We start from the raw sequence: 12,867 nt of genomic DNA, 5'->3' as shown, positions 1-12,867 counted from the left end.
GACGTAGTCTCCGAGGTACTGCTGCGGATTCTTGGCGCAATTCGCTCCCCATCCAAGAACGGAAGGCATCTAAACTTTCTAAAATCTACTGGCGTGTACGTTAACAACATTATTAAATTTTCCACACCTTGTAAGCTGCTCCACGTTCGATTTCAGCCTTCGACAGAGCCGGAGGATTCGATATTTCGAATCCGACGAACATGCGGTCCTTCTCGGAAAGCCATTTGTTAGCTCTAAGATTAGCACTGCAATCCACCTCGAAAACGTCGCTAATGTAGAAAAAACTCACTTGTCAGAAGGACTAGAACCGAGCATAATATTGTAATTGACGCCACCAAGTTTTTCATTAATCTGAAAGGAATCTTCACATGCATATAGCAAACTTGAACAAAAAAATATTTCCGTCTGAATACCTTTGCAATTACGTTATCAAGAGTTTGGTTCTGGTTCCTAGTAAGAACAGCATCTACTTTACTTCCCTTGATTTCTTGAGAGACAATTTGATACTCGATCTCCAGGAGCTTTATCAGATCTACAATTACGTCAAGAATAGTAAAGAGAATTAATAAGAAAAATAAAATTCAAATTTACGAAAGAAACAGCATCTCTACCATCCCAATTCGAAAAGAAAAGTAACCAAGTAACATGTACCATGTTGCTTAATGTGGTCAGATGTGATGAACATGAGGTACCGGCGATCCTTCTCTTTCTGAGAAGCGTACCATTCCTAAATGGGAGAAAATTGTGTTCGTTTTTGTTGTACGAGAACAAAAACGAAAGATTATGGGCTGCAGTGTCCGATAGCTGCCGGCTTAGGTTCTTTCTGGTCACAAATTATTTCGAAGACTGACTGAAAGCGTAAATTTCTTCCTTAAATTTCCCATCTCTACTTTCTTTGTACTTTCCACCACAACTAATTCACCACACCCCTTTTCTAAACATGGGATTCCTTGATAGTCCAGCAGGCCAGACCACTTTATTTAAAAGGGAAAACATTAGTATGAAAAAGAAACGTAAAACCTCCCGCTTATCCCGCATTCCTTTCATTTAATAGGAATGCGGAGGAATGTAATGAATCCGTTCACCTTCAAACTCTCAAAATTCTGACGCTGAAGGTTAAAGATCTCGGAGCATGGTTCCACATCCATTCCGCGTTGACGGCACCTGCCTTCCACTCGCGCAATGTATTCCCTGGTAAAATCATTATAACTTCTAAGTATCCAAATTCATCGTCGACGTGCTTCTAAGAGCTTGAGAACGATTTCTAACTTAATGTGCAAGCGACGACTGTCATTCGGTGTTAGCGTTGCACATACCGCCCAGTTGTATAACCTGGCTGGCTCGAGGAATCTCGATCTGTCCCCGTTCCATTTACACTGAAGTTTGATCTTTAGTTTTTTTTTTCCTAATTTCACCTCCGAACACAAGAAAACATACATTGTCTATCGGTTTAACTAGTTGATTTCCTCCATAAATGATTGATGGGGGCGGCAAAACACGCCCAGGAACCTGAAGTGAATCAAATGAACCACAGCCTATGCAGTACAGGATAGTTGTATACCGTTGTAAATCCATTCTCGACGCTGATGCCAGCTACAGCGAGGCGCGAATTGCCCGGCTTGATATCCAGAGCGTCCTTTAGAAGCTTCGTTTGGTGGAGTCTATTTTGAGGCAACGTTGCACATGCCTGAACATTTTCCGAACATCTTCAGCAAGAAGGGTACAGATAGCTGCAACAGTCGAAGTAATATCGGTGTTGAAGAACAATCCAACCTTGATCATGGTAGCAACTTGATCAGGAGTTTGCTGCTGTAAGGTTACTCTCTGGGAAGGAGCCACCCTTAACAGCTCTACAGGATAATACGTGTGTGGACTATGGCGCTCTGAGACAGTGAACATTCCTGGATGCCTTAAAAATAGACGAATTTATTAATCAAATCTATGTAGAGAAACAACTCCAAACCGCCACTGCCAAATCTTTCAGCATTTCTCCCACGGTTAGTGATAATATAAAATAAGCAGATAAAATTTTGAACAACCCACATCTCACGTCGATTTATAACGTTCGTTACCACAAAAAAAAAGTCAACCGGGGCGAATTCTGTCACTACATTTTAAAATAACGATAGCAAGAATAGCAGGATTTGTACAGAAATTGATCAATTCCAAATATTGCACATAAACTCAAACCACTCACTTAAGCACAATGTTATAATGTTTTTTGAAGTACTGCTCAACAGTACATTGTGTCCCTTCAACAGTTTGGAATCTGGAATTCGGAATGATTTAATCAAAATAAAACAGCCATACACTACAACCAACTTCAGCTGATTAGCCGCTTGTGCAATGTTTCCAATCGGGAAGGTTCTTTTCTTTCCATAAGTGGTCCTTACGTATAATCCTCAAAAGGTAACATCTTACATAACTGTACACCAAACTCGGCACGACAAAAGGTTAGAAACAACATTATCCTGAATCTCTTCTCACTCTTTATCAGCTGGAGAATGTTCTTCTGATTGATCGGCTGCATAGCGGCTTGAGTGTTTAAATTATATTGCCCCGGCCTTGGATCTATAAACATGGACCTTCGCTAAATTTTTCCAACAAGTTTTGGACGTCAATATGGAATGCTCCCTTCGTGACTCCAATGACAATACATAAGCTGAAGCTCAGACAACTACAATGTTCCTGAAATTCCAACCTACCGTCTGTTACCACATAAGCGCTGCACGACTGGCCTTCTCCTTCCAAAACCTTAACACTCTTCGACAAGCCAATTCCCATATACTTTCCATCCATAAGTGCTTTTTCATCCATTGATGATCCCTTAGAAACATCCGTTGCCACATCCGTCCTCTACCACTTTAGAGGATTTGCCACACTTCAGTGTTTATTTACGCAAATGTACTTGTTTTTAAAATAATCGCAACAAAATAATTCAATAATAATATCTAAACAATAATAAATCAAGAATATTTAGAATAATAACAATGATAATAAATAACAATAATGAAAGATAATAATAATATTAAATAATCCTGATTCCCTAAGCTGCAAGCTTGCATTACGGCATTTTCACGGCAAAATTGCTACGTGAACAGCTCAAAAAACTTCACAGACACGATCGCGGAGCGCGTCGCTGCCAATAGGTTTAATATCAACGCTCGGTTCGCTCCGTAATCGCGTCTGTGAAGATCATATTATTTGATGCCATACATCGCTTCAGGAATAAGGTGGGAAAATAATCCACAAAAGAGTATTCTTTCTAACGGTTGTGCAATTGATGGAAATAACATGTAACAATGTAACAACGATGTAACACAAGGTACAGATACGCTTATAGATAAGAAGTACGCATACCTGAATCCCAGAGCGCGGTGGTCGAATAAATAGTGCACGCCAGATCCGTAGGTCACAAACTGCGACCTGAAAATAAACTGATAAGGAGATCCGATGCAACCATCGATAAAATCAAAAATAATGTGAACCAATAAAAGACAGTAAGGAATAGCAGTCACGTTTCCATATATCCTTTCTGCGACACGGCCAAGTTCAGCACCTCCAGAATTCCCTTGTCCTTCTCAAAGTCTCGGACGTTTACAGCTTTAGCCAAGTCGTTTGAAGTCACCTTAACAATGTTACTCTTGTCAAACACTACAACAGCATAACAAAACCAACCTGGAATCCCTCGGTGACTTTTTTAACCACGACACGAACACCCGTAGCATCTTCACCTGCGCTAGGTACCAAGCTCGCGGGCAACATGAATACTTTTTCCTACAAATAAAGCAAGTTGAGAAGGAGAACACAACTGAGAGGGCTAATGTTAACGAAATACTTCTCCGTCTAGTTTGATCTGTTTCTGCGCAGAAAAGAGAACTGCGGCACGATCATAAAGGAGAGCCCCATCCTGCGGGAACACGCTCGGATTCGTTTTCAGCAGGTGCTTGTAAACAAGGACTGTCCCTGTTTTCCTTTCTTAATCAGGGAAACTAAAGAATTCGTAGTAAACACCTGATCAAAATCGCATCACAAACAGGTACTGAACAATTTTAGGAAACTTTCATTTTACTTCGAGATTTGCGCAACAGAAACAAAGAAAAAAAGGCTTTGAGATTTCTTCGTGCAAAATAAGAAAGAAGAAAATGAGAATATTCACATAAGAAAGAAAATCAATTACCTGGAAAGCCGAATGGGCATTCAGATAAAACTCATTGATTACCGGAGAAACAATCTTAGTGTCCACCACAGTACCAGGAGGGATGTTCTGTTTATATTATTTTCATTTTATATTTCATATTTCATATGTTATATTCATATTTTCATATTTTTAAAAATATGTTTGTATTTCATATTTTTCTTCCTTAGTTTCGCTTACTATGTTAAAGAGAGTAAGAGAAATCTTGATTAGAGCATAGCTATCGGTTCTCACAGGATTCCAACCTAGCAAATTCCTACCAATATCGATGTTTGTAACGCCTTCTAGTTTATTTTTCTTCTTAACTCATCCATTATATGGTGACGTGGGAGAAAGAAATGAAAATAAAAATTAATAAATAATAGTAAGTAAATAAGAAAGATAAAAAAATAAAAAACAAAAATAAAATGTGTGTACAACTATTCAACAGTTAGCAAAAAAAAACTCATGTTTATGAAGTGGTGGGGTATAATGCAATTTTCTCCATGGACTACTAACGGAATTTTACATGAAATACCCCCGAATAAGAACCGCCGAATGAATTTTGACCATTCTTACTAAATTTGAAAAATGATACTATGAGAATTGCAGGATTCCTCAAAGGAATCAAAAAGAGATCTTCATCAGTTTTTGATTAGTTAGCAAAACATATTTGTGCTATGTTGCTATGGAAAGGATGATATGATGATTACGATTGTGACATACCTTGAACTAAAGACCTTGATCGAAAACAGACATGGAATAATGAATAAAATATTTAGTGATATTATTTGTTCCAAGGAACGGGTGCAGGCAGTCCGTTAGAGGTTCCTCTCAATGCACGATCGATTGTAGGTTCGAATCCGCCCTGGTGCTCACCAAGCCTTTCGTATCTCTCCGGTGTCGATAAATTGGTACCAGACTTGTATGGGAGGATAAAAACACTGACTTGACAAATCGGCTAGCCCCCGCAAATCATTGTACAGACCAGTTACACGTTCGCAAACCTCGAACGATTCTGAATTGAAAGTGAACGTGGTGGCGCATCCCGAACGGATTGATTGACGCCAGACACTTGGTCCTTTATCCTTTGATGTGACAGATGTCTTCACTATCTTAGTTTGCTTCAACTTCAGCAATCAATGCGTGTTCGCAGTAAAGTGATGTGATGAGTGTGATGGGGATAGTAAATCTAAGTAAATGCTTGAAATCGTTCTCATTTGCCCATTTGGTCATCTGCTCTTATAATGATCGGGAATCATAATACAGCGTTGTCTACATTGATTTGCTCTGCAATTTATTCTTTCGTTGAACATCTTTGTGAAATTGTTCTTTTTATGTCATCCTTATGCCGTGGATGTCTTGTTGGCATTCTCATAAATGCGATCGCCTGGGAACACACGACTGCAATAAAATTATAAATAGTATTGAAGTTAGCGCATTTTTCTACAACAATCGATGCACCAACCTGTTATATAAGCATAGAACTGAAGTCAATCGTCCTTTCTTATAGAGCTGGCAACCAACCCTCGTAACTTTGGAAGACGCGATCTGAAGTATTCTTTTTATTCACGAGCAGTCGCCTTTATGCAATTACTTCACTCACCTGTGCGAAAGGTTGACCGTTGTATATATGCTTGAGAAGTACTGTATTATTTTCTGACGGCTCAATGTATTTCGATTGTTCCCACCATCTATTAAATGATGTAAGGAAGTCTTTGACAGGTTGCGGGGGTGGATTACAGCCCTTTCTGATTAATAAACTTGCTTATGTTACATGGACCGAACATTCGTTGGAAAACGAAACGTGTACCCGACGACAACGTCATCGTTGGCTCCCAATCCATAAAGGAAATTGACATCTATGAAATCTTTGCATCTCCTCCTAGCCTCTTGCTCCAGTCCGCAGTCATATTCCTGCCAAGTTTAAGAATTTAATTTGGAATGGATAAAAGTTGTGTGTTACGCACCAAGTCAGCTAATTTCATAGCTGCAGGCAACTTCCCTTTGCTGCCCTCTACTTCTCCCTTTTCGGCTTTCCTACGATGCTCGTTATGGGTTTCAATTATTCGTTTTCTTACATCAACTGTAAGGTCACCACCGCACTCCATGTCTGAAATCAACGGCATGGTTGTTAAATGCGATGATAGTTCTTCATTTAAGTGTAAAGGGAATTTTACCTGCGAATGATGTGCTCACCCAGAGAAATAGAATCTGAAAAAAGAATTTCTGGACTCTAAGGGTTCTATGGAAGGTGTGTAATGAAGCATGAGCTGTGAGCGTAGAAAATTCAACTTACAGGAATGATGAATATCATGGCGCTGTTAGGACGACTTGTGTGGTCCCGACTGCTTGTGACTCTCCTGGTGCTCACGTCTCTTTTAAATTATTCTACCTGCTACGTTTGTGGTGATTGAACAACTGATTACTGTATTGGAACAAAGCCGAAAGAACTTGCTGGAAGCTATTTAAACATTTTTTTTCGGGATTTATGCCCTTACTCTGATTAAAGCTTCTACTGTGCACACAGGATTATTCAAACGGTTTCTGTATCGTCACGAGTGATGAAAGCGGGATGATCCATATGTGACTTACAAGCCATGAAGCGATAGCTGCAGCCATTTGAAATCTGTTTCGTTTCTACAGTTTAGTGTTTTTTAATGGTATTCATAATCGTGTACTACTTTTTGAGCAGAACCAAGATTGTTATTGATCTTTATTCTGGCTAATTGGTTTTGGCGTCGTCGCCTTCTTCAGAGCCTGGAAAAATCAAAGACACTTGTAATCTACTCTCTCAAACGCCTCGTCATCCCACAGAATATGATTTAGCAAACAAATTATTCAAGAGCAACGTCAGAAAAGCAGACCACCATAGCGCTTACCTTGATATCCACAAAATCGTGATGTTAGCGAACCATCGGTTGTTAGAGTTGCGCCGCTAGTAGTAGCTACTAACGATGCCCCCGCTTCTGACCCCCTAGGTCAACTCGTTGGTCACAACGATGCGTTCTTCTTTACGATTCATGATTGGACTTTTGGCCGTGATATAAAACGCTTCCAATGTTTTCCGCGCCAGAACGTCTGATTCGCGTGCTAAGATCGTGATACCATCCACTTTCTCCGCCGATGTTTACGATGTCACGTGATACCTAACTTCATCGCAAAGAAACGTCTACACGAAACATGTAGACTCAGAAGTGAATCCAGCAACTGCAAGAGATCGAAACCCACATCTTGATTCTATGCTGACCAAATGCGTGTTCAAAGAACTACGTTGTTGTCTACGCTTGGTGCCGGACATTCTTTGGAGGAGAATCGTGGGTGAGTCAAAGAACATATGTGATTCTATCTTCAAGCCCAAATCAGGACTGCAGGAGAAATTTGGCAGACTGCTAGATCATAGGCAAAGTCGGATATCGCAGTTACCAGTTAAGCACGAACCATTCGAGCATAAACCACCAAAACTCAAACGCCGTACTGGAAAATGCACCCTCTCAACCTCGTGTGTCACTTACAGGTGATGTATTTCTTTCTAAGAATGCGCTTTCGGTTTTGGACTTTGGCCACGGTCAAGCGTGTGTTGCGAATTTCTCAACTGGGGGTCGTCAGAGGGTTGTCGGAGCAAGAGGTGGGGGGGAGGTTAAGAGAGGTCGGCAAATTAGGAAAGATTAAAGTAGGGGTCGGAAAATTAGAAAAACCAAAGGAGCAAAGAGAAAAGGGAGACGGGGTTGTCGATTGAAGGAGGATGAGTGGTATGTTTTCACCTCATATCAGAAGATATTCACATCTGAAACGTATTCAAAAACGTCAATGATGCATATTCAGTACTTGAGTTCAAAATAAATCTGTTTAATGTTTGAATAAACGATTGAAGAAGACTCGGTGTTGCAGTTGAAGAAGACTACTGTAGCATAGATAGTTTATCTAAAAAGAGAGTACACATGCCACAAAATGTTTTTTAAAAAATTTATTCTTCATAATTCTGGTAATGAAACTACTGCACTTTTTGAGCCAATCTTGAAGATGAACGACTTGGCATCTTCTTGCTTCTCTAACTTATGCTTGATGACGTCGGATTCGCTTCGGTGACTTAAACGGTGCAAAATCGTAAGTCGTCGTACGTGCAAGGAGGTAAGAGAGTTCTCATTACCTGAACGAAAAATAAAGCTTTCGGAAAGGAGAAGAAGTTCGTAGACAAAGGAAACGTACCAGTGGCAATAGCATCCTTTCTGAAATATCAAGATTTCTATAAACAAGCCTCTCGGTTACTTTTGCATTGGCACGAACAATGTGAAATCCTGAATAAATGTGACGCATAATAAATAACGTAATAATAATAATGTTGTGGAGGTGATAAAATAGAAAACCAATTATTTTAAATGCAATTAGCTACCTAAAAGTTTTGATCCCTTCAAAAAATCGACTTGTTGTCAAACCCATCAAATCTAAGCACTACAAAATTGTGTGCTACTACGTTATATGAAAGAAATGAAACTAACCAGAGTTGACTTCGTATTAAGTACTAAGAGACCGTAGGAGGCAATCTTCATTTTCTTCATAGCTCGCAAATTACTTCGGTACTCTTCTGTTACAGCCAATTCAATATATTGAAGATCCGCAGTGGTACGGAAACGTAGCATCGAAAATTCGCTTAGGAACGGATGACAAACGAGATTTTCAGAAGCTAACAGAAGTGTAATAACACTTTGTAGAAGTAGAAGCATAGCTGCAATGAAAAACAAGTACGCTGGCTCAAGTTGGTAAGTGTAGTGCAGATAAAGTGCATTATGCGAGACCTTTCCCTATCGATCGCTTATTTATATGCACGATTGCAAAGACTTGGATAAAGACATCTGTTAATTGGCCATTACGTCCTCTGTAGAAATAAAGGCTGATGCGGATATTTTAAGATGATTGGATAGTTTAATGTAGTGCCTTGTTGTTCTTATTATTTGTTGTTATTCGATCAATCCCTTCCAAAACTGCTATTTTTGCAGTATTTAGCGTAAAAGAATTTAAAGAGCACATTTCTCATCCGACAGTGACGAGTTTCTTACTTTCACTCGAAAAAGCAATTTTGATGCTGTTACTGAGCGAAAAAAGACATCTACAGGCGCAATTAGGGTTAAAATTATACAAATTAGGCTCCACGAGTTTCTGAATATCGACGCTCAAAGCAGATTTCATGCAATAAAGCTGGCTGCGATCCGTAGAGAGAGATTTCTTCTGTATTTCTACAAAGTTTGGTGCCTCTAGCTTTCCTAATCTTTTTGAAACCTAGTTGAGAAAAATTCCACTCTGCCTCAAATTTTCGAGTTTTTCTCAACTAGCTTTTGAGAGAACCAGAACACCTACAGAAACCAAGATTTGCATCTAAAGGTTTTCCTCGAAGCTCTATCCAAATATGTATGAAATCGAATTTTTTAACCGCGCTACCGTAATCTTGCAGTGGGAAAAAGTGCGAAATCTCAGATTTTCGGCAACGCGTCAAAATCGGTATGACTTCAAATAAATTCCCATAACTCAGCTCATAGTTAATAAAGACGAATTCGGCCTAGAGTATGTCGTAGACAAAAACTTTTGCTATCATATTTAGTTTTTACTTTCTTACAGATGGTCTTCACTCTCAAAAAAAACCAGTTGAGAAAAAGTTGAGAAATTTAGCATTTTTCTTTCCTTTCTCTTCTCAACTAAATTTCAAAAAAAGCAGAGGATCTCTGAGGAAGTTTCTTCTACCTTCTTATAGCGCAAATCTTCCTCTACAGAATGCAGCTACCATTATTTTCCTTCGTCTCTTCATTAGTGCGTTATTCATGTTTATTTGAAGCTAGCAAAATCCGACCTGTCCAACAGTAATTTCCAATTAGGGCCTGGTTCTAATCGCTAAAATAACCTCTTTATAACACTGGGAAACAGTGCTCTAAATACAATTTCAAGAAAGTGCCGGTGAAATGTTTTTTCAGCGATTTTTTTCTTGGTTTTGCAAAAATCTAGATTCGGGCGGGGATCGAACTATTCATAGTCTGTACTACTGTCAATAAGTGGAATTGTGTGTAGAATGTAGAAAATAATGAGAAAATTCTTTTAGAATATGATCTGCGTTGGTATCAGTTGTTGTCCATTTTGCAAAAATGTAGAAATTTCGGCGAGGGTCGAACTCTAATCCGTTCATTTCCATTGCCGATGAGTAAAATTGTTTGTAAATAATGGGAAATAGTGTGAAAATTGTTTTAATACGTGTTCTCCTCCATTTCTAGCTGTTTCTTTTTGTTTTGCAAAAGTAATGGATCCGGCGGGGATCGAACTTTTGATCATCCCTTTATCAACGTCAAACAGTATAATTGTGTTGTCGAATACACATCGAAAGCTCACTCATCTTTTAAATTATATGTCTACATATGTACTGACTCACTTCTAATTCTTGCAGTAGCGTAAACCTCGTACTAATCCGAGCAAATATACCTAGAGGATATTTTTGGTGAGTAGCCAATGTGGTTTGGGTCACGGCCTACCGGTAGCATCTTCGACAATCAGACTGCCTTCTAGCTGGTCTTTCTTTATTATCTTGACACGTTTTTTAATCTTCTCTCCTAATGATAATCATTTATTGGATCTATACACTAATTATACACTAATTGCAGTATTCACAAATGTAACACGATATTTCCGCCCCTTCTCTTTCTCTTTTCTTCCTCTCAGCTTTATAAGTTTTAATGAGATTAACTCCGAACCAAGACCATCAGCCGAGTGGCTGGCAAACAAGAAAAAGTTGAGAGATGCATGGCTTACTTCTCCACCTACGACGACGACGACGGAAGCTGCACTCTCACTCTCGGATCAACCCTATACACTGCTTATCGCAGTACTCGGAACTTTTGTTTTGATTATGCTCCTCGCGCTACTGGAAAGGGTTTTTTTTCACTGCGAACACTTTTTCCAGTCTATTTGTGAGCTTTTTGAAATTCAATGTTTTTTGCTATTAACATTATTTCTGCTCAGACGTGCGCTGTGAGACGAAGACGGCAAAGAAATTGTAACCGTAAACTCCAGCAACATGTGGAGCTGATCGACCAGTCTCTCCGCTCGAGGTCCTTGCTGTTCAAAATAGAAGATTAAAAGCATTTATTAGATTTATCAGGTATGTAAAATCCAATAAACATCTTTCTGTGTTGTCCTCTCACCGCACTGTTCCACATCTCCATTTGAGCTATCTGGAATACACATTATTATGGAAATTCCACAGAAAATCAAACACATTATTCTAACCGTGTCTAGATCAGTGCATCGAGAGGTTGAATGCTTTTTTATCTCGATTATTATTCTTGATCTTCTCCACCGCGGCATCTTGAACATATAATTAACATGACCATATAATTTTTAGTTATTATTTATCCTATTAATATCGCTGTATTACAATATATATTTTGTTTTAATTATAGCATTACTTTTTTAAAAATAGTTTATTATTCATTTATTATATTGTATTATTTTAATTCATTTATTAGGCGTTTATTTGTTTTTTCTAATTCTTTTTATTATACCCGATTTCTGATTGCCATGTGGGCAGCCATACAAGTAGGAACGAGATGAGGTTTTCTTTTTTGGGAGCGTCTGCGAGGGGGAAAAGAGGAACAGCAATACAGAGATCAAGAAACCTCTAAAGATCCAGTTTTTCCTCCTACCGCTTTCCATGCATTATTTTACAAACCGAATAAGGCAAATTCGGTGGTACACGCCGAGTTTCGCCTATTTGCTACTTCTGCTTTCTCAATTCTTTCCCGGTACTCATACAAATGCACTTTTGAAAATCTAACACCCACTCAACGCAAAGGTTTGTGCGAACTACGTGACATTTGCTTTCAAGGGGAGATCAAAATCTCTATCAGTGATGAAGGACGAGAATTTGTAGAGATTTCAAAGGAACTGGACAGGGCTATAACGAAACTTCACCTTACGGACGATAGTCTATACCAGCAGTCATCGGCAAATGAACTTGGCAGGCAATTTCGCCGCCTAAATAGGATATGGACGGAGACCACAAAACCAGCAGGTTTGCCAAGAACAACTATCCTTCGTCTGAAATGTGATCGGCCCACCTGTCTGGTCCTTTACGTCTTTATCAAGACCCACAAGCTCTCCTATGCCGAATTTAGTTCAAACAACTCATGGAATTTCAAGGTTAGGGCTATCATTAGCAATATTGGAGGTCCCACAGGCAGAATATCCTGCTTCTTTAACACTATTCTCAGTAAGCTAGTCCAATTCGTTACCGCTCATCCCTCAAACACAAAAATAGATGTTGAATGTTAAATGGACACTTGGTTCGATCTCTTGAATAAACAATCCAGGTTCACGAGGGAAAAACCCAAAGACAATTTGCTGCCGTTTCCCTATGTCCAGGTTCATTTGTGTAGGGGAAATTGGAAAACAAAATGGGATCGAAAACCAAAATGTAAAAACACTCTGATTCACTACGAATGGGTTTCTCATTCATATCGAAGTCACGAAACTGCGCTGCGGTGCCACATGGTAGAACAAACAACAAAGATCCCCTTATGCCTTCCTTTTATTTGGGATGATATGAGCAATGCAGTACGAGCAAGCCTACGAAATGCGGGTCTGCAAGGCTCAGGAAGACCACTATGTAACAGCGTCAAGGCACCTAGACGGACTCTAGACGGACTAGACAG

The 12,867-nt window shown here is 39.3% G+C and overlaps 2 protein-coding genes across 4 annotated transcripts in view; one reads left to right on the top strand and one right to left on the bottom strand.

Annotated features, from left to right (window-relative positions):
- Window positions 1-104, top strand: part of RB195_004582 (uncharacterized protein) — a gene marked incomplete at both ends in the record, with an annotated part of 9,505 nt that extends 9,401 nt beyond the window's left edge. The window contains one exon of the mRNA XM_064182492.1: window positions 8-104. Coding sequence (XP_064033758.1) covers window positions 8-104 — 97 coding nt within the window. The remainder of the gene's footprint in view (window positions 1-7) is intronic.
- Window positions 105-112: 8 nt separating this feature from the next.
- Window positions 113-8,901, bottom strand: RB195_004581 (uncharacterized protein; the record flags this gene model as incomplete). Of its 3 annotated transcripts, XM_064182488.1 has the most annotated exons (21): window positions 113-233; window positions 290-351; window positions 414-532; window positions 652-727; window positions 1,086-1,191; window positions 1,270-1,376; window positions 1,438-1,509; window positions 1,562-1,687; window positions 1,774-1,909; window positions 2,198-2,269; window positions 2,323-2,401; window positions 2,488-2,571; window positions 2,706-2,826; window positions 3,361-3,426; window positions 3,560-3,628; window positions 3,679-3,777; window positions 5,784-5,928; window positions 5,991-6,094; window positions 6,148-6,290; window positions 6,358-6,391; window positions 8,677-8,901. In XM_064182488.1, the coding sequence occupies 21 exons, from the start codon at window positions 8,899-8,901 to the stop codon at window positions 113-115; spliced, it is 2,166 nt and encodes a 721-aa protein (XP_064033755.1). The 3 variants fall into 3 exon arrangements, with proteins under 3 accessions (XP_064033755.1, XP_064033757.1, XP_064033756.1); XM_064182490.1 differs by lacking the exons at window positions 3,361-3,426; window positions 3,560-3,628; window positions 3,679-3,777; ... (3 more) ...; window positions 6,358-6,391; window positions 8,677-8,901 and having other exon boundaries at window positions 2,706-2,817; XM_064182489.1 differs by lacking the exons at window positions 113-233; window positions 290-351; window positions 414-532; ... (11 more) ...; window positions 6,358-6,391; window positions 8,677-8,901 and having other exon boundaries at window positions 3,515-3,628; window positions 6,148-6,288.
- Between the last annotated feature and the right edge of the window lie 3,966 nt (window positions 8,902-12,867).

This window comes from Necator americanus, chromosome I, assembly GCF_031761385.1.
Source record: "Necator americanus strain Aroian chromosome I, whole genome shotgun sequence".
Taxonomy (NCBI): domain Eukaryota; kingdom Metazoa; phylum Nematoda; class Chromadorea; order Rhabditida; family Ancylostomatidae; genus Necator; species Necator americanus.
The sequence above is the reverse complement of the archived record's forward strand: the minus strand, read 5'-3'. Positions and strand labels throughout refer to the sequence as shown.